The following is an 18,382-nucleotide window of genomic DNA, read 5'->3' on the forward strand; positions in this document are numbered from 1 at the left end:
GTCTTCCAAAGTGCTGTACCATTTTACATTCCCACCAGGAATGACAGATTACTGATAACCACAACTTTGCTAGCATTTGGTGGTGTCAGTGTCCTAGATTGAGGTCATTCTGATAGGTGTGTAGTATTTTTTCATTGTTTTAATTTGCATTTCTCCAATGTCGTGTGTGGAGCATCTTTTCATATACTTATTGCCATCTGTGTATCTTCCTTGATGAGGTGTCAGGATCTCTGGTGCATATTTAGATTGGGTTTTCTTACTGTTGCATTTTAAGAGTTCTTTGTATATTTTGGATAATAGTCCTTTATTAGATGTATCTTTTGTATATACCTATCAGATGTATCTTTTGCATATACCGTTGATCTTGAACAGCATGGATTTGAACACTATGGCATGGGTCCACTTACACATGGATTTTTGTCAATAAATATATGGAGAAAATTTTTGGACATTTACAACAGTTTGAAAAAACGTTTTCTTTTCTCATGCTTACTTGATTGTGAGAATAAAGTATATAATGCATATAGCATACAAAATATGTGTTATCAACTATGTTATTTGTAAGGCTTCCAATCAACAGGAGGCTATTAGTAAATTTTGGAGCAGTCAAAAGTCACTTGTAGGTTTTCTGCTGTGAGAAGATGGGGAGGTATCCAGCATCCTTAACACCCACATTATTCAAGGGTCACCTATATTTCCTCCCAGTCTGTGGCTTGTCTTTTCATTCTCCTAACAGTGTCTTTTGTAGAGAAGATTTTAATAAAATACAGCTTATCAGTTTTTTCATGAATCATGCCTTTGCTGTTGTATCTGAAAGTTATTACCATGCACAGGTCATCTGGATTTTATGTTGTCCTCTAGCAGTTCTCTTGTTTTGTGTTTCACATTTATGTGTGTGATCAGTTTTGAGTTAATTTTTATGAAGGATGTAAGATCTGTGCCTAGGTTCATACACTTTATATTTAAATAGCAGTGTGTCATACGAAACATTTCATACTCATTTTCTTTCATTCCTCTTTTAATTGTAATTCTTTGAAATAGGTGGTGGTGGTTCTGTTTCTTGATTAAAGATACAATATATTTAGAGCAGTTAAGTAGGTTGTAAATGGGTAGTAGGTAGTGAGCAGTAAGTTTGGAAAGATGAATTAAGTCAAATCCAGTAGGCTTTGAAAGCCAGGCTAAGTTTTGTTACTATTCAGGGAGATGCTAGAGGTCAGATGTTTTTTGCGTATAAATAGCAATGTGACTTGAGCTTTAGCGCATCCTACCCAGACATGTATAGGCTGCACTGGACCTTGGCAGAGACTGGTAAGAGGCTGTTGAAGTAGTCTAGGTTGGGGATAATGTGGTCTTGTGATCAGAAAGGTAGCAGGGAGAATGTTTAGCAAGGAAGCAATAAGAGATCTGCGTCCCGAAGCTGTATTGGGAGACTGGCAGCTTTTTGCTGAGGCATACAAGCTGAGGGCTGAAGTCAGGGGCGTTTCTGAGGCTTTGCCTTCGGTGACCATGAGGCTGGTTGTACCAGAAGGAGGAAAACCAAACAGAACTTATATAATGATGATGATGGTGATTGGTTTGGGACATGTTAACTTTGAGGTACAAGTTGGATACCCAGTTCAAAACTTAACCAGGCATTTGTAAAGGTGGTATTATAAAGGATAAAGGAATTATGGTTGAAGGTAAAAGATACAGCAGTAATCAGTCCATTTAGTGATGGTAGTTGAGTGGGAGAATATGAAATCACTGAAGAAGAGTAGAAAAGGAGGTGTGAAAAGAGAACTTTAAGAAATATCCAATGTTTCCCATGTAGGGATGAAGGGAGGAAGATACAAGGACAAGGAGTATTTAGAAACGTTGGAGAAAAATATGCTACCAGATATCACAGAAGAGAGAATCAAAAGCAAGTCATTGATATCAAATGGAGTTGAGGGGTTAAAGAGGAGGAGGCTGTTGCCTTAGCTAAAAATTGTTTGTTGGCGATCTTCATAAAAGTAGCAATGAGTACTGGAGTCGGGTGTTTCAGATTAGAGAACATGAGTGAGTAATGTTAACAGAATCAGCAGGGGTTTCTTGGGAGGGATTCGAGATTGGCAGTATCAAAATGGTAAAACGTCTGAGGGGTAGTGGGGCTGTGAATGTGCTCTGGTAACAGAGATGAATAAATACAAGTGGATTAGGAAACAACTGGGATGGTAGTGGGGTCTACAAAGCAGGTCTGGTGAGAGTGAGGGAGTGGGAGAATGAGGACGAGACACTGATCAGAGGGATTGGGATTGTGTGAGATCTCACCCTGAGTGACTGCATCCTACCATACAGGTAATTGTTCCTTTGGAAACATGTTTAAAGACATTCTCTTTGTGAAAATGTGCTTTTAATTGTAAGGCAGTATATAAATGTGAAGTGGTATTATTAAAATCCAAGTCACTTTGAGCAATTAAACTATTTCAAAACTCCACAAACACTCAGTCTCCCATAATTTAATCCCAAGAAAATAATTTAGAATGTAAAGTACTCTAGCTCTGTGAAGGTGAGAAGTGTCGTACAGTCAAGGCGAGGAACTTTTTTGTGGCTGGTACTGGTAGTGAATTATCATTTACAAAGTAGGAGACTATGTATTTGGGGAAGAAAAACAATGTTAAAAGTGCTAAAGTAAGTAGTTATGGAGCATAACCCAGAAATTGAAGGGGAAAGGGAAGTGTAGATACTTCATTTGAATAATCATGAGAGATTGTTTTCCTTTGTTTCTCTCTTCTCCCTTCCAAAACAAACGTTGTCCTTAACCACTTTAAATTATTAAGTGAATAGTGGCATTTATTGTGTAGTCTTGTATTCTCATCCCCGCAGGAAACAAATGACATACTCAAAACAGATAATTGAAGAAACTTTAGTAAAGAGGCCATTTACAGAGGGGTGGCTAGGACTGAGGACACCAAGGAGGGGTAGCATAGTGCTAGGGACCAGCAGTGTCCAGAAGGGCCCGCCATGCTGAGGTGTGGAGAGACAGTACACTGTAGCTGCAGCTGCGGCTGGTGGAAGAGAAGCTTTTGCCGAGGCTTCCCTGTGGCAGGGAGGGGCTGAGGAGTGGTAGGAGGGGATAGGCAGGGGTGAGATGCTAGGATGAAGTAGGTAAGTACCCTGTCTCCTCTTCGTTCTGTCCTCCCATCTCTTGTGGAGCCTCCCAGTGGCAGAGCATAACTGGAAGCCAGTGGGAACAGGGCCCAGTTATGTGCTTTCTGGAGGTCAGCCTCCCGGGGTGCACAAAGGGCAGACAGAACTAGTCACAGCTATTTCAAAGCCTATTGCTGTTCAGCTTGGTCTTATCTCTTTATGTCGTCTAAGGCTTGGACTTTTGGTAGTCGTTTCTGATTGGAAGAAACCTCAGGAAATTGTAGTGGACTCCTTGAAGCCAGCCATCTGAGCTCACGGTGGGCCTGAACGCTGGGAACACCTGTGTGGAAGAAGCGCGGTTCATGGCTGCAGGGGCTGAGTGTGGAGTCTGGCTCCTGACCGCCACTCAGTAACTCTGCTCTCCTGAGTAAGCTTTAACTCCTCTGTGCCTGTTTCCTCTTCTGTAAATGGAAATAAAAGTAGCACTCATCTCATAGGATTGTTACAGGATTAAGTGAGTTAACATGTAAAGTGCTCAGAAATGTGCCTGGTACCCTGGCTAAAGTCCAGTAAGAACAAATGGCATTTTTCTTTGGCCTAGTGTCATTATTCTTTGCCCTGGTTTCACTGTAAATGGGCTATTTTTCTTTTCAGACTCATTAAAGGGTTTATGTATTTTTACAGTTCTAAGTTTATACCTCCCCTCCCCCAACTACATTTGTCACCAAAGTGAAGGCCCAGGTCTCTAGAGCCCACTCTCTCAGTGAAACAAGATCAACAGGAGTCTTTCCTTTGAAAATAATTAATGGCAGAAGTTCTGTGATAGTTTAGTTATACTTATTTCCTGTACACATTGAGGAATTGAATGGTATTTGAGAAAATTACTCTTCTATCCCATCCCTTCTGCCCCCTGCCAGCCAGGTGGGAAACCTCTGGATTTTGCAGAAAATTTGAATTCATGTGTTAAAATGTGTTAAGTTGTAGGCCAAGTGGGCTTAGCTTTATCATTTCAGCAGGAATGGGGCTTGGAAATAGATATGGAAGATGTAATACTTGTTTTTAAATGCCTTCACAAGAGCTTCAAGTATTCTTACATGACTTCTCATTGAAAGAGTTAAAATCCTGGAGCCAGGAATATACACAGCTTCCTTGTCTTTGCGAACAAGACAGTTAATCAGTTTTAATAGATCTCTTTTGTGGGTTTTCTTTTTTTTTTGTCTTGACAACCACTTTTACACTCTCAGTAGTCTTTTCTCTGTCTTAGGTGTTCTTGCTCCAAAAGAATGTACTCATGTTTTAAAAAGAGAAAATAGGAACAAAGAAAAAAGCTCTGGCCACAGCCAGATAGATGCCTTAGTGATTTCTGCAGTGGTCAGTTTTACCACTTTACGAAGATTGGTTTGCTTTTCTGGCCTGTGGAAGATTTGTCCGTAGCAGAAGTTGAGAGACAGTTTTACATTCTTACCAATTGACATTTCTTTATTCAATGTTTATTCTCACTTCAAAATAAATTAAGTGATGTTATAGAAGAAGAGATGCTAATGATTCCTTGAGATAAATATTTGAGTTCTCTTAATTTTAAAATAAAAAATTAGAGTTTATTTGGAAAAATTATTTTAAACATTTGGAAATAATCGTAGTATAAAAAATAGACTTTACCTGAAAACTTCAGAATGGTAAGGTAAGCATTTTATTCCTTTAAATTATTTTTAAAATATGAATTTAAAATATTTTTTATCAGTTTAAAAGTTACTTTAAAATCCTATGCCATCCCGAAACTCCTTTCAGTTCTGATTTCTAAAATTAATTTTTTTAATTTTGAAATTTTAATTTGTATAGGCCTTTTCAGAGTGCATATGTCTAACTTTATTTTTACCTGATTAAAACACCATTTTCCTTAACTTGTCAACAACTCAGTTGAGCAGTCAGACTGTATTATACAATATCTTGTCTGACATTGAGGATAGCAGTCCAAAGAGAAAGATATCACAAATTGGTGCCACACTTCGATAAATAGAGACATTTTATTTTTCTCAAGCTAATTCAATCCAGTTCAGTTAACTCTTTTTTCCCTTTAAGGACAGATCAAAAAAGGCAGCCATGAATGACTGAGTTCATCATGTGTTTGACACGTCAGTGTGTGAGTATAAAGCCGACCACAAGGGAGGGGTTCTGCCTTTAGATTTCAGACAATGCCCAACACAAGAGCTCCCTCTCCCTCAGCTCTGCCCTGCGGATTGCTGGAGAGAGTGTCCGAGAACTCAGGTTACCTCAGGTATAATGGGGAGTCTCCGGGCCTTGCTACATTAGACACCATTTTCCCTTACAGTTGCGAACTTCTCACTTGAATCATTCTTAAGAAATCTCAGACATTTTTCAGGTTGTTACAAGTTTCACTTGAGGTCTATAGGCTAAATCCCCTGGATATGACATATTGTTAGTTTTGTGATTTTAATAAAATCTTTGTCCTAAATGTCTGTTCCTTAAAAACCCTTATGACAATAAATACTATACCAGTATTTCTATTTCTTAGTTCAGCAATTTAGTTCAAGCATTTAGAGGATGTTTATGAAAGGATTACAGCTGTCAAAAACTTGCCAATTGCTGTGAGAGTCAGGCCTGAGGGCCCCCATCTTTTCCATCCAAACCTTTCAAGGGTCCTTCCCAGCCGCTGCCTTGTGTCCCTGGCTCTTCCGTGTCCAGCAGCACCAGGCCATCACTTATGTCTTCAGAGTCCTCTTTCTCTGGCCTACCAAACCTATCCTTCATGTGATTTTAAATCCTACTTTTTCCTTGACATAAGCCTTCCTTGACTAATTGCTGTGGTAGAACATTTCTTTCCTCTGTGGAATCTAAGAGTTTAATTCTCAAGAGTGCTCCCCTCTTGCCTCCCACAAGTGCAGCTCCACGGTGCTTCCTCTGAACGAGGTGGTGTTTGCTTTCTGATCACTCCGTGGGTCCTCAGGTTCAAGTCTTCAGCAGTGCCGCCACGGCTCACTGAGTAGCTCTGTGTGCAGAGAACGGGGCTAGGGCTGTGTGTCCCAGATCAGAGGACAGATTTCAGAGCCAGAGACCTCCACCACTTACCAACTGTTTGACCCCACGCAAGTTACCTAACCTCCCTGTGACTCATTTCCTTATTCTGAAAATGAAGATCATACCTACCTTAATGGTTATAAAGATTAAATGAGTTAATTTTAGTCAGCTGCTTAGAATAGTATCTGGTACAGTCCAAATGCTATGGAAATGTTTACTAAATAACATGATTTATTGAACATGTTCTACTTGCTAGTCATAGAGCTAAGCTGTTGACTCATTTAATCTTCACAGTAGTCTTATATGGTGGATAATGTTGGGATCCCCACTTCACAGATGAGGGAACCCAGACACATTCAAAGGTTAGTAACTTGCTCAAGGTCCCACCGCGAGTGTAGGCAGAACCGGGATTTGAATTCATACTACCTGGCTCCAGCGCCCTCAACCATTTCTCTGCTTGTAACCACCGTGGTTTACCGTCAAAACTGAACATAAATCATTATGTTCTGAATATCACAGTCAGATGGAGAGAGAGGCAGGCGAGCACATTTCTTGACCTATTAAAAAGCAACATGCTGTGAGGTAATGGGGCAAGGAGATGTTAGTCCCACTGGACTGTGATGTTGACTGCCTTGAATTGGAAATCAGAGGATGGGAACTGCATGTGTTAGCAGCTGCTGCCATGGCACTCTAGGCCTACATGTGCTATATGATAATGGCTTTTTGGATTTTGTTTTTGTTGTTTTCCTTTAAGCAGTTCTTTTGTTAGGGCCTTGAGGCTTTGCTGGGACAGTGACTCCAGTCTGGGACTATACAGAACACCAAAAGATGGTGGGATATAGGAATGAGAAAGTGTCAGTTGCATCGGCCTATACATGGTGCACTGTAGGTATTTTAAACTACATTTCAATCTTCTCTACCATGTCACCCAGCTCTATGGAAATAACTAAATTTATCCACAAGAGTTTTAGCTAGAAAAAGTCAGCAACCAGTTCTGGAAGCTTGTTCTACAAATCTTAGTCATAACAAATGAAACCTTGGATATTTGAGAAATTCTCTTGAGGTGGTAGTTCCTTCATGTATGCCCTATAGATTTACAGCTTGGGATATATACCTGTAATAACAGATATTTTCCAGACGTTGTATCCAGTGTCCAGGCTTTTTGTGCACACAATCAAAAGTTGTATAATTGAATTTCTCCAAAGGATTACAATTATTTCACTGATAAAGTACAGATAATGAAAAAATACATTTTATTTTTTTTGAGGGGAGGAGATAAAAAACGTTCCTAGGACAGTAATGCTTTGTAGAGGTTCTAATGGCTAATACTCTTAAGTGCTGGGTAAAAGTTAAGCTTGAATAGCAACGATGAAATATTTACTCATCAGATGGCTTTGAAGTTTCGCTTCTTTTTTATTGCATTCCTCTTCCTAATGGACATGTTTAAAGAAGGAAGCGATTATAGCATTCAGCTGTGATGTTTTCTTACTCTTCATGGAAGATATCCATTTTGTTTTGGTTCATTTGGGTATTTAAATTTTGAAGACCAGCTACTTAGAAATCACATTAATTATAGCAATGGTTCGTACAACTCTGAATTCATTCACACTGATAGGATAATATTTAACAGTTAATTTTTCTAACATCTATAGAATTTTTTAAAAGATTGCTTTAACTTTTATGCTACAATATTTCCAATCTAAATTTATTTAATTCTCCATGTAGTTTTATGTCAGAGCGCCTAAGGTGAGTGAATGTGCTTATGTATATGAAATGAAAAAGGTGGCTAAAATAATTTATGTTTAAAGATGTGTAGAAACTATACTTCTTTAGTTCTGACAAATAACTGAAAGGTTTTACTTCAAAGTTTAAAACTGTAGATGCTTTAGAATGTGGAAGGAATAAACACTGCTTTTTTTCTACATCCTGGATTAGATTTCACTCATCTGAGAAAGACTTGAGAAATTGTTATTGCAATGTTGGTTAAAAATGTTCTGTTTTTATGTTTTCTTCCACGTCGACTATCATACACTTCTAACATTTATGTTTGTCTCTCATTACTCAGTTTTCATATGAAACCGACAAGTAATGAAGACCTGAGGAAAATCCTGGTAAGTTGCAGAGGGGGTTAGAGAATTACCAGAAAGTAAGCCACAAACCAGCCTTCTGTCCAGAACATGTTTCTAAAAAGGTCTTTATCTCTCTGAATCCCTCGGCTACCTGTGGACTACAGCTTAGCATGGTAATTTGGGGAGAAAGGAGAAAAGCAAAATTCAAACTTTGTCTTTAGTATATGGTAGGGTATGACTTAGGTAACGATCTGTGTAAGTTCTAGCAAACATAATTATAATTGAAGCCAATTTAGAATAATACATATTTTGTTTGCAGACTATTTAAATTAATATGAAAGCATGTCAAGGTCAACACTATAGTTATGAACTAAAAGTATGTGGAGAAAACACTTTGTTGTTTTGACAAAGTTTGAAGAAAAAATAAAACTGCCTGTTAACATTCAGGAATAGGAAAGGCATCCTGTTAAGAGATGCAGTTAACCAGGAAATGATTTGAAAGAACCTTTAGGACACTTAAATTCCCAGTCAGAACAAAACCAAATGTATTAATAGGCTTGGAAGCAACCAGCTAAATTAGCTCACATATTTTGTAAGGATTGTTCAGATATCATAACTTCATTTTATTGTTATTTGAAGTACAGGTTTGGATCTCTGTTCAGAGTTCCATTGCATCTTCAGTCAATGCTGAATGTATTAAACATAGAGAATAAGTTACTTTACAAAAATATGGGCACATATTCTTGGTAGAAAAGTAAATTCTCACTGAATAGCAGAAATAGGGCCTTTATTCCAAGAGACTGATGGTTGTTGTTTGAACCATCTGTCCTTAATGTGTGTGATCCAGATGTATAATAAGGATTTTTTAAAGCAGTAACGTATCACAATTTTCTATGATGTGATGTGCCTAGAAGAAACCATGGTGGTGTATAAGCCATTCTAAGTGTAGTTATTTGTCTTTAAAATTGTAGAAAATATTATGGAAGCAGAGGACTTTGTACTGTTTTTGCTATTTTATGTAAATGATTTATAAGTTTTGATGTTTCATAAATACTCAATTCTTTATAATATGGCAGTCTGGAGAGAAATGTCAGAATATATGTAATCAGCCTTTGATCAGATAGTAAAATGAATTCTATCAGGCAGTTACTTAATCTCAAACAAAATGCAACATCAAAAAATCAATTTAATATGCAGCTATTGTTTATTAAGTAACCTTAATTACAATTTCTATGTACTCGTAAATGTACTTTTCCAATCTTGTAATTTATTGCTGTAAAAGCATCCTTAGAATTCTTTAAAGAAATAAAATGTGAAAATTGTTTTAGTTAAAGGATTTAAAGGTGATAAAAGAATCCTTGATGTGTGATTATTTTTCTCTGGAATACTAACTATTCTAAATGACAGTTAAAGGATTACTAGGTGCTGTTAATTTACTGCAAGATACAATTAAGAGGAGAAAGCTCATCCTCATACTGATCGTTATTGAGGAAAAGTATTTGAACAATTTTTATGTTGAAGATTACAAGATGTTTGAAGTAATTTACATTAAGTTCTCCCATAATAGCCATCTACCAAGTTATTTTTTTCCCCCTTCTGGACATAGTATTTTGTAATTAAGTTTGTATGTCTTATATGCTAGTGCCAACACCTGTCTGTGAAAGCACAGTGTTTAAACAGGAGCAGTAGCCAGTTGAAAGGGCAGTGTGAGCTCTTTAAGGCCTAATTAAGAACTGAAAGGGAGATGAAGGGAGTAGGACAAAAGATGTGAAAGTAGCTGAGATGATATTCCCAGAGCAAAGTTCCTCATTAGAACAATAATGAGATGATCAGAGAATGCCAAGCCTTCATCTTATCTCTCTCTCTCTCCTCTAGTTGCCTTGGATGTCAGTTAGTACCCCACCAATATTTGGTTACCAGGACAACCTTTCTTTAAATCTTCAGTTATTTTGAGTCCTGATAATTTGCTTTTGTTTAAATTTAAATATTGTAAAAAATATACATTTCCTAGTTTAAAAGGCTAGACTGTGTGTAAAGTAAAAATAGATCACTAGTAATTCTCAGTCTTCTGTACAACTATATTCTTTAAAATTCTGATTAGAAAATTTCATGTAATGATTCTGTTACTCTCTCACCCAGTCCTTATTTTCTTATATCTGCATATGGAAATTTTTAACACCGGTTGGGTAGGAATAAAAAAGGATTGGTTGTGAAAAGGGAAGAAGAGAAGAAAAATTTGCATTAGATTTCAACATAAGAAGACATGTTAAAACCATGTGTACTATCTCTGAGGAGTGCTAGAGGAAAAAATATTGAGGACTTAGGAGTCAGTCCTGTTGTAGGTTATTTGAGTCTTTACCATAGTTTGGAGATTTCTCAGTTTAAGCAGTTTTTCTAAGAATCAAAAGTATCTTTTGAAAGAACAGTTTGTGTATTTTCCTGAGTTTTTTTCTTTAAGTGAAGTAATTTTTGTAACGAGAAAATGCTTTCATTTCCCATTGTATATGATAATCTTAATCTTTAGTATTTGATTTGGACTTATATCAACAAACAGAAGGATTTATATATTTATTGAGTATGTAAGTCAGTTTAAGAACCTTCTGCCTGAAATTAGGAGGTTTACATAATTTTCAAATATGACATAAAATCTGGAACTAAGCATAAAACTGTTTTTAATTATTTTATATTATTTTCCAGAATATGGTTTATAGTACATGTGTTTCTAAGATGTTTTCCTGCTTAGAAACTTGATGCAGAAATTTGGGGCAAAATTTTGACATGAAAGAACAATGGAAAATTTATTGAAAAGGTCAGAAGTGTATTTCCAGGAAATCTATCTATACATAAATATTAGATGGTTGTGAGGGAAAAAATAAGCCAAGTACTGGATTTGTGTATTCTAAATTATGGCTATAGTGTAGATAGAACAGTATTCTGGATAGTAATTGATTATTTTAAGAGATTAAATTGTTAGCTTGATTTGTATCATGGTATTAATTTAAACTACTTATATCAAAACAAGAATTTTTTGACATGTCTTTCTTCATTGTCTTTAGAGAAATAAAAAAAAATTTTAACTACATTATCTGGTCGTACTGATATGGTGTTAAATAATATAAATGATTGTCTAACTGTATATAATCACTTAATTTGGAGAAAAACCAGTTCATATATGCATAATTTGATTACGGTTAGAGTGACTCAGACCAATGCTATTATTACAATGCAATGTTTAAGAAAAAAAGTAAAACAGTCAACGAAGTAGTAATGAATCCCATTTAATTTCATTAATCTCTGCAATTCTCATAAGAACTCCTGTTTTTCAGTAAATATTTTATTAGAAAAATGAAATTACTTTAGTTGGACACTGTTATTTTTTCAAATGCAGTTCTGAAAAAATCATTTTGTAGACCAGGAAATTTTGGAATTGAAAGGGACCTTGGAGAACATGTCATTTATCAGATAAAGATTGAGTCAGACCTGGGTGGTTTCTGTCTCAAATCTGTGGAGAATTACTTGGCTTAAAGAAACTATATCTTATTTTTAGTAAATTAAAAAACTATATTTACCTCAATAGTATGTCTTATCTTTTCTGTAGAAACCTGCTTAATATAATAAATGTTTAATAAGAATGTGGTTAGGAAATTAATAAGCTTTATATTTCTAAACTACTCGTGATCAATTAAATTAACTAGTAAATACTGAGTTTGTATATGTTCTTATGCTTACAAAAAATTATTTGATCTGAAAGAGAAGAGAATAAATGTAAGATAACAATTGTCACCAGGATTGTCCTTTAATTTTTGCAAAGCAATATTCTGAAGTGTTCTGGGGATAAAGATGTAATACACATCTTAGAATTGTGTCTGTTCCAGTTTGCTCAAATAAGTTGTTTTAAATTATGTTACTGATTTGAACTCACTTCTCTTTAGCATCTCTCTATTCATTCTGTTAATCTAGTGGAGGCTCTTATTAACTCTTGTCTTTAATATTTCAAAAGATTTGTGATTCTTTGCAGCCCCTCCAAATGATCTTACCCACTGCTGACATTTAATTTTCCTATAACTTAGATTTAACATATCTTTCCTGTTTAGAGATCTTTAATGGCTTCCTAGCTCCCAAGCAATCAGTCTAAAAAGTCTTTAGTAATAGCATTCAATGCCCTTGATAATCTATTTGGAGCCTACCATTTCAGCCTCTGTGCCCTATCCTGAACTTTATTTTCCAGCCGTACTACACTGATTACTGCTGTTGACCACTATGCCTTGAACCTGTTTCCTCGTTTGAACAAGCAGAGTCCGCTGCTTGAGATGCCCATTACCCATTTCTGCCTAGCAAAATCTTTGAAGGCATTGTACAAGCTATATCTTCTCTACAAAACCTGAGAGATTTTATGAGATTGGGGAAGTTTTCAGTCCTGATTATTTTTTCCCTTATCCCATAGAAGGAAGCGTGCTTTGGTAACCCAAGCATTATATTGATATCTGTTCTCTAATTTGTCTCTCTGGTGTTGGAAATCATGGTGCCTGGGCCAGGGGCAGGGGCATAAAAAGTTGTACTTCAAAAAAATTTGCATAGCAAATTAAAATAGATACTGAAAATGGAAAGACAACTTTAATTTCTATGGAAAAAAATGGAGAAAAAGGTCTTCCTCTATTCACCAGTCCCCATTCTGCCTCCTCCACTAAAGACACTAGATAGAATTAGTCCTTAAACTCAAGACTAATTTCCTCAGTATTTTAGTTTATTTTCCTTAAAGCCAAATCAAACGTTTTGAAAGAGAGTGATGAAAACCATTTAAAGTTGCTGAGTTAAGTGACAGAGCTATGTATAAAAAGGCATAAAGGTTGCTAATTTATTTTTGGGCATTTATATTTTACATAATGAAAAATCTGTGCACTATGAATAGTTGACATTACAGTGCCTTTTTGAAGCCACTCCTGAGAAATAGTTTTCTTTCAATGTTAGAATGCTTTGTAATAATATTTAAGTCAGTGTCTTTTTCTTTTTTATTTATATTTTTGTGTAAAATGAATTTTCATCAATAGAATAAGGTTAGCAAAATAGTAAATAAATGAAATGGGAAAGAATGCAGATACACTAATCCTAAGTATTAACATGATCATTGTTGAACTCTGAGTTTCCTGATAACCATGGCAAAAAGGGAAATATGATTTAAGTATTTGTCCTAGGAGGAGGAAGAGACTAGTTAGAGAAAAAAGTTCTGTTTTCATCTAAATTAAAATAGAAGTTACTGCCATGGCATTTCTTAGAAGAATCCTCATTGATTTAATTCTGAATGCCTTCAACATAACATAGCAAGTTGGAGAAATAGATTTGGTACTGCTGCTTCTTATAACTGTCTTCAATAAAAAGCCAAGGGCATAATTAAGTCACGATTCAATGGAAACAGTTCCATGAGGACTACTGTGTAAAGTATATTTTTCTTACAGTCTCTAAGTTAATTCTTAGAGATCTTTAGTTTTTCTCTATTTTAGTTATTTATTGAAGAACATTTTTTCTCTTAATTTACTCTAAAGTATATGGTCAATCTCTTAGGGCACTGTACACATGGTAAAAAAGTTTTTAGGAGAATTCAGAATCATAACCAAGGCTTTCATATATTTGCCTTAGTCCTTGCCTCAGAACTAGCTAGCCGTTCTGTGAACTATCTCATTCGTTCTTAGTTTGTGCCCAATACTATAATCTGCTAAAGTGACAGCCTATGTCCTGTTCCAGGACAACAACCCTTTTGATGCCACTGCAGGGTATCGCAGTCTGACCTATGAGGAAGTTCTACAGGAACTAGTGAAGCACAAAGAGCTTCTTAGGAGGAAGGACACCCACATCCGGGAACTCGAGGACTACATCGACAACCTCCTCGTAAGGGTAATGGAAGAAACACCCAGTATTCTCAGAGTGCCATACGAACCGTCCAGGAAAGCTGGCAAATTCTCCAATAGTTAATAGGCTGATTGTACTGCATTTATAATTGGGGGAAAAAAGAAGAAAAACTTGTTACTGAAAGAGACTCCATTATCAGGTTTCCTTACATATTCTGCTGTGTGGTAAAAAACTGTTTTACCTGTAAATATTAACAGAGACTGTCAAGAGTGACCTTTGAAGTGAGCTAAATAATCTAAACTTTTAAAGTGAAAATGGGCCAGATTCTCAAAGAATTAGCAGTTTCTTAGGGTCCACTTAGGTGCTGGTGCTGGCCCACTAGTCTGCCATAGGCTCAGAAATACCTTCAGAAGTACATGACTTACTCCTCAGGCATCAATTTCTTGTAAAGCAGAATTGATACTGTGGTTGCTTTCTCTGAAGTTAATTTGTAGATGTATTTAGCTGCAGTTAAACACTATTAAAAAAAAGTCCATATTTTATATATATATACATGAGTATATGTTCATGTATCTGTATATTGAATAGATGCATATACCTCACATGTAAATGTGTTTTTAGAACATTTAAAAACAACTGGTTGCCCCTAAAATGAGGATACCAATTTCTTAATTTGAAAATACTGTGTTCCATCATTGCAAAACAAATTATCGTTGCTACCGTTATGGTTTGTGATAGGGAAGCTGCTTCAAATCACTCTTGACTATGTGTACCTTGGTTTCAGAATGAGCTGCTTCCATATATTATCCCAGTATCAAACTTTTACTCTTTTTCCAAAAATAGTGATTCAATGCCCTTTTTACTTTAGGAAGCTTCATTAGCTTCACAACAGCATGGATTTCTTGAATTAATTTTTTATCTTAACATTTGAATTTTGTTTAAGCTATAAGCAGAAGATAAGCTAATTTGTTTTGTTGAGATTCTGAATGCCTTTAAATCACTAGCAAGGAAAATAATAAGTTATATCTGAAGGTAATTTTTGGGAAAAAAGTATATCATCTGATGCCTGATAACCCAAAGCAGTGGGCAAATTCTGGGAATGAAGAATTAGGCTTGGTTTCAAGTTACAGAAGTAAAAGAACAGATGGTTGCATTAGGGTCTTGAACCAAAATAAGTGTTACTAAAGGAGTGAGTTTTCAGAACAAATCTTTACTAGCATGACATTATACATCCACCCTTAAAGAATTGATTTATTACAAAATTATAGGTTGGCTTTTTTTAAAAAGTCTGTTCCCAAAAAGTGTTGATTACTTCCACGAATTAACTATATTTGTACAAAATTAGTCTAAAATTTAAAGTGAAAAACAGTTGTGTAAAAATATTACCAATCATTCGCTAATTTTTTACTTTAAAAATCTAAAATATTTAACTATGAAACACTGAATATATGTCTTGAATTTAAAAAGAAAATTTCACCTTTATATGGAGACATATATTCCCTGATCTTTTAAAGAACCACATTTTTATCTGGTATTTATCTCTGGTATGTCTTCATTGAAAGTTAAATATACAGCTGATATAATGGTTTTGCTCATTTTAATATTTTAAATCAGATAGTGTCCAAGCTTATATTTGTCATCTAAAATCAGTTATTTGTATTTTTGTAGTTTCTTTAGTTTTCCTATGAGAGCAAACATTTTGAAATTCTGAAAAACTTTTCCAAATACAAAAAAATTATATAATGTTTTTAAATGAAGAAATGGAGAAGCAAGAATAGCTTCTACTAAATAACTTTTTCCTCTGCTTATAAATTCCTGTAGTAAATCTCTAAACCTGGAGTAGAATTTAATTTCCCCATTTGAGGTCTTGGTAATTATTATTTTTTAACATGGTACCATTTTTAGTTAACATTAAGTATTACAAAATTCTTAGTATTTGTTTTTTCTGTTGTTAATATAGTTGAAGCTCTTTTTTCAGTATTATGACAGATTATCTGTATGCTTTGGCCAAATTTGCTCTTTATAGAATGAACCAAGATGTCAGTTTTGTATTGGAGATATGTTTTATATAAATAGAGCTCAGTAAAAAGTGTGGTTCAAGGACTGCTCTTCTTTTTATGAGGAAATTCATTTTTAAGGAGAGATTCTTTTCATGTGTAAGAACTGTTAAAGATTAGGTTTATTCATACATGAATGATTTGGTTATAACTGAATCAGTATTTTTATCTTTAAATCTGAGGCAAGAAGTGTATTGAAAATTGAATCTACATTTATCACTGCCTAAAAATGTTCTGTTCTGATGTTTGTGAACTTTCACTCATAACCTAGAGTACAACATATATTTTCCCAATTGGTCAATGTAATTAACTAAAAACAAAAAGTAAAAATGAGTAATCATGTCAGTGTTTCCTGTATTTGGGCCAAAGTGCAAGCAGAATAGCTTTTAATTTCTAGCATTGTAGAAAAAAGGCCAAAAAGATCACCTTAGTTTATTTTTCAAAATGCAACTTTTAAGTGTTCTAATGGTATATTCTGTTAGTAGTTTAGAAATGGAAATAAAATACATGTACTCATTAAGTACTGCACAACACAATAGACTTTCAACATTTTACTTTTGCTTTTATGATTTGAAAAATGCATGCTCAAAAATATTTCCACCAATAAGGATTTTTTAAAATTACAGAATTGATATTTATCTCACACCTGTTTTAAGCTAATACATTTTTGTTGCATAATTAAAATGGCTCTGCTATAATTTTAAAAGAGCATTATTTCACAGCCAGTTCCCCTTCCACATCTGAAATTCCACTTCAAAGTATTGAACTTCCTACCACTTAAGCTTCAAGTTTCACTTACTGAATTCCAGGGTCATATCTTAGAATTGTACATAAAATGATGTGTTACCCATTCATGAAATACGTATTGCTTTTTGCTGCTATATTCTACATTAAGCCTAGATTTGCCATCCTCCCATGAATGTAGTATTATCCATAGATTATACATAACTACATCTATTGCTTTTGGTAGTAAGTGATTTAGTTGTAATTTTCCAGCTATGAAAATGTTGCCTTGTAATTAGAAGGGTCTCACAAATAGAAACCTAAGTAAAACTTAGCTCATCAGTGACAGACTGGCTTTCCTCACATCCTTCCTTCACCAACTCCAAGCACCCTCACACCCCCTTGCCTACCATCCCTACAAGGGTTCTTAATCTTTAGCAAGGGTAATCTTTAAAACAAAGAAAAAAACTATTGTCTTTACTATACCTAGTAATTGTCACTCTAGAGCTTTTATCTTCCTTTGTAACTTTTTAGGAAAAGCAGCCTCCCTTGATTTGTAATTCAAGCTACAACTTTTGATGTCCACGTGCTCTCATGTCTTATAGATACAGTAGGTGTCTCACATGTGTGTAAGTGAAGTGTAAAGCATGCTCTTTCACTCGATCTCCTTGAAGTAAGAGGTAAAGGATCACAGTGCTGCTGGTTCATGAGACGGTAGATGTCAGGGTCTGTCAGCACACTTTGAAAGCCCCCATTTTCACAGATTTATAACTTTAATAATCCATATGCAATCATTGAAAGTATTTAATATGCAATAGGTAGCACCTTAACTAATTAATCTGCAAATGAAGAGTTTTCTGATGTATTTAATAAGAAGTGTAGAAGCTCCTCAAGCATTAAACTACAGTTGACATTTTATTTCATTTATTTTCTATGTCAAAAACCTACTTTTGCAGTGGAACTGAAGTCTAAAAACAAGACATTGGGCCTACTAATCTTCAAAGCTTCCAGGTGCTTCATATTTTGAGGTACGAAAAAATACTGCAGACCTAGAGGTGTATATATTTAGCAGGTATGTGAAAGACAGAAGCATTGTTTTTACTGAAGAGTATCACACTCATTAAGTAAAATGCTCTTGTAACTTGTATATGTTTTTGCAGGTACCAACTCAAAAGAATGTAAGCATTGCATAATGTGACTATTGTATAATGTATGTAATTGATGCATGAATCAGATTTTTATATATGATTATTGACTTATTATAGTTGATTAAAGTGTTTAATCTGAATTCAGTGGTCATAATTTCTTGTTGCAGATGAAACAGTGTGACTGAGGCATGTGTATGTGAGTCCTTGTTCTTTAAGAATATTTTGGATGCTTCTTATTTGACATATGGCAGCAAGTATTCTGGAAGACCTACAAACCCACTTCACCATGAAAATAGTTTTGAGAAGTCACTCAGAGAGTGGTTGCTACTTACCTAGAACATTCTCCCATCAGTGTGTGAATGCTCTTTCTGTCTGAGACATCCTCTTGTAGGCACAG

At 35.2% G+C, this 18,382-nt stretch overlaps 1 protein-coding gene across 5 annotated transcripts in view; it reads left to right on the forward strand.

Moving 5' to 3' along the window:
- Positions 1 to 18,125, forward strand: part of RAB11FIP2 (RAB11 family interacting protein 2) — a 41,708-nt gene extending 23,583 nt beyond the window's left edge. For 2 of the 5 annotated variants that reach the window (XR_012132994.1, XM_073240327.1), the window contains 3 exons: positions 8,210 to 8,255; positions 13,953 to 14,096; positions 17,794 to 18,125. Coding sequence is in view for 4 of the 5 variants with exons in the window: in XM_073240327.1 (XP_073096428.1) it covers positions 8,210 to 8,255; positions 13,953 to 14,096; positions 17,794 to 17,802 (199 nt within the window). In the remaining variant the exon portion in view is untranslated. Of the gene's footprint in view, positions 1 to 5,187; positions 5,249 to 8,209; positions 8,256 to 13,952 lie in introns of those variants that run through there. The other 3 variants (XM_073240326.1, XM_073240328.1, XM_073240325.1) reach the window with 3 other exon arrangements.
- The last annotated feature ends 257 nt before the right edge of the window (positions 18,126 to 18,382 follow it).

The sequence above is a fragment of the Manis javanica genome, chromosome 7 (genome assembly GCF_040802235.1).
Source record: "Manis javanica isolate MJ-LG chromosome 7, MJ_LKY, whole genome shotgun sequence".
NCBI classification, from domain to species: domain Eukaryota; kingdom Metazoa; phylum Chordata; class Mammalia; order Pholidota; family Manidae; genus Manis; species Manis javanica.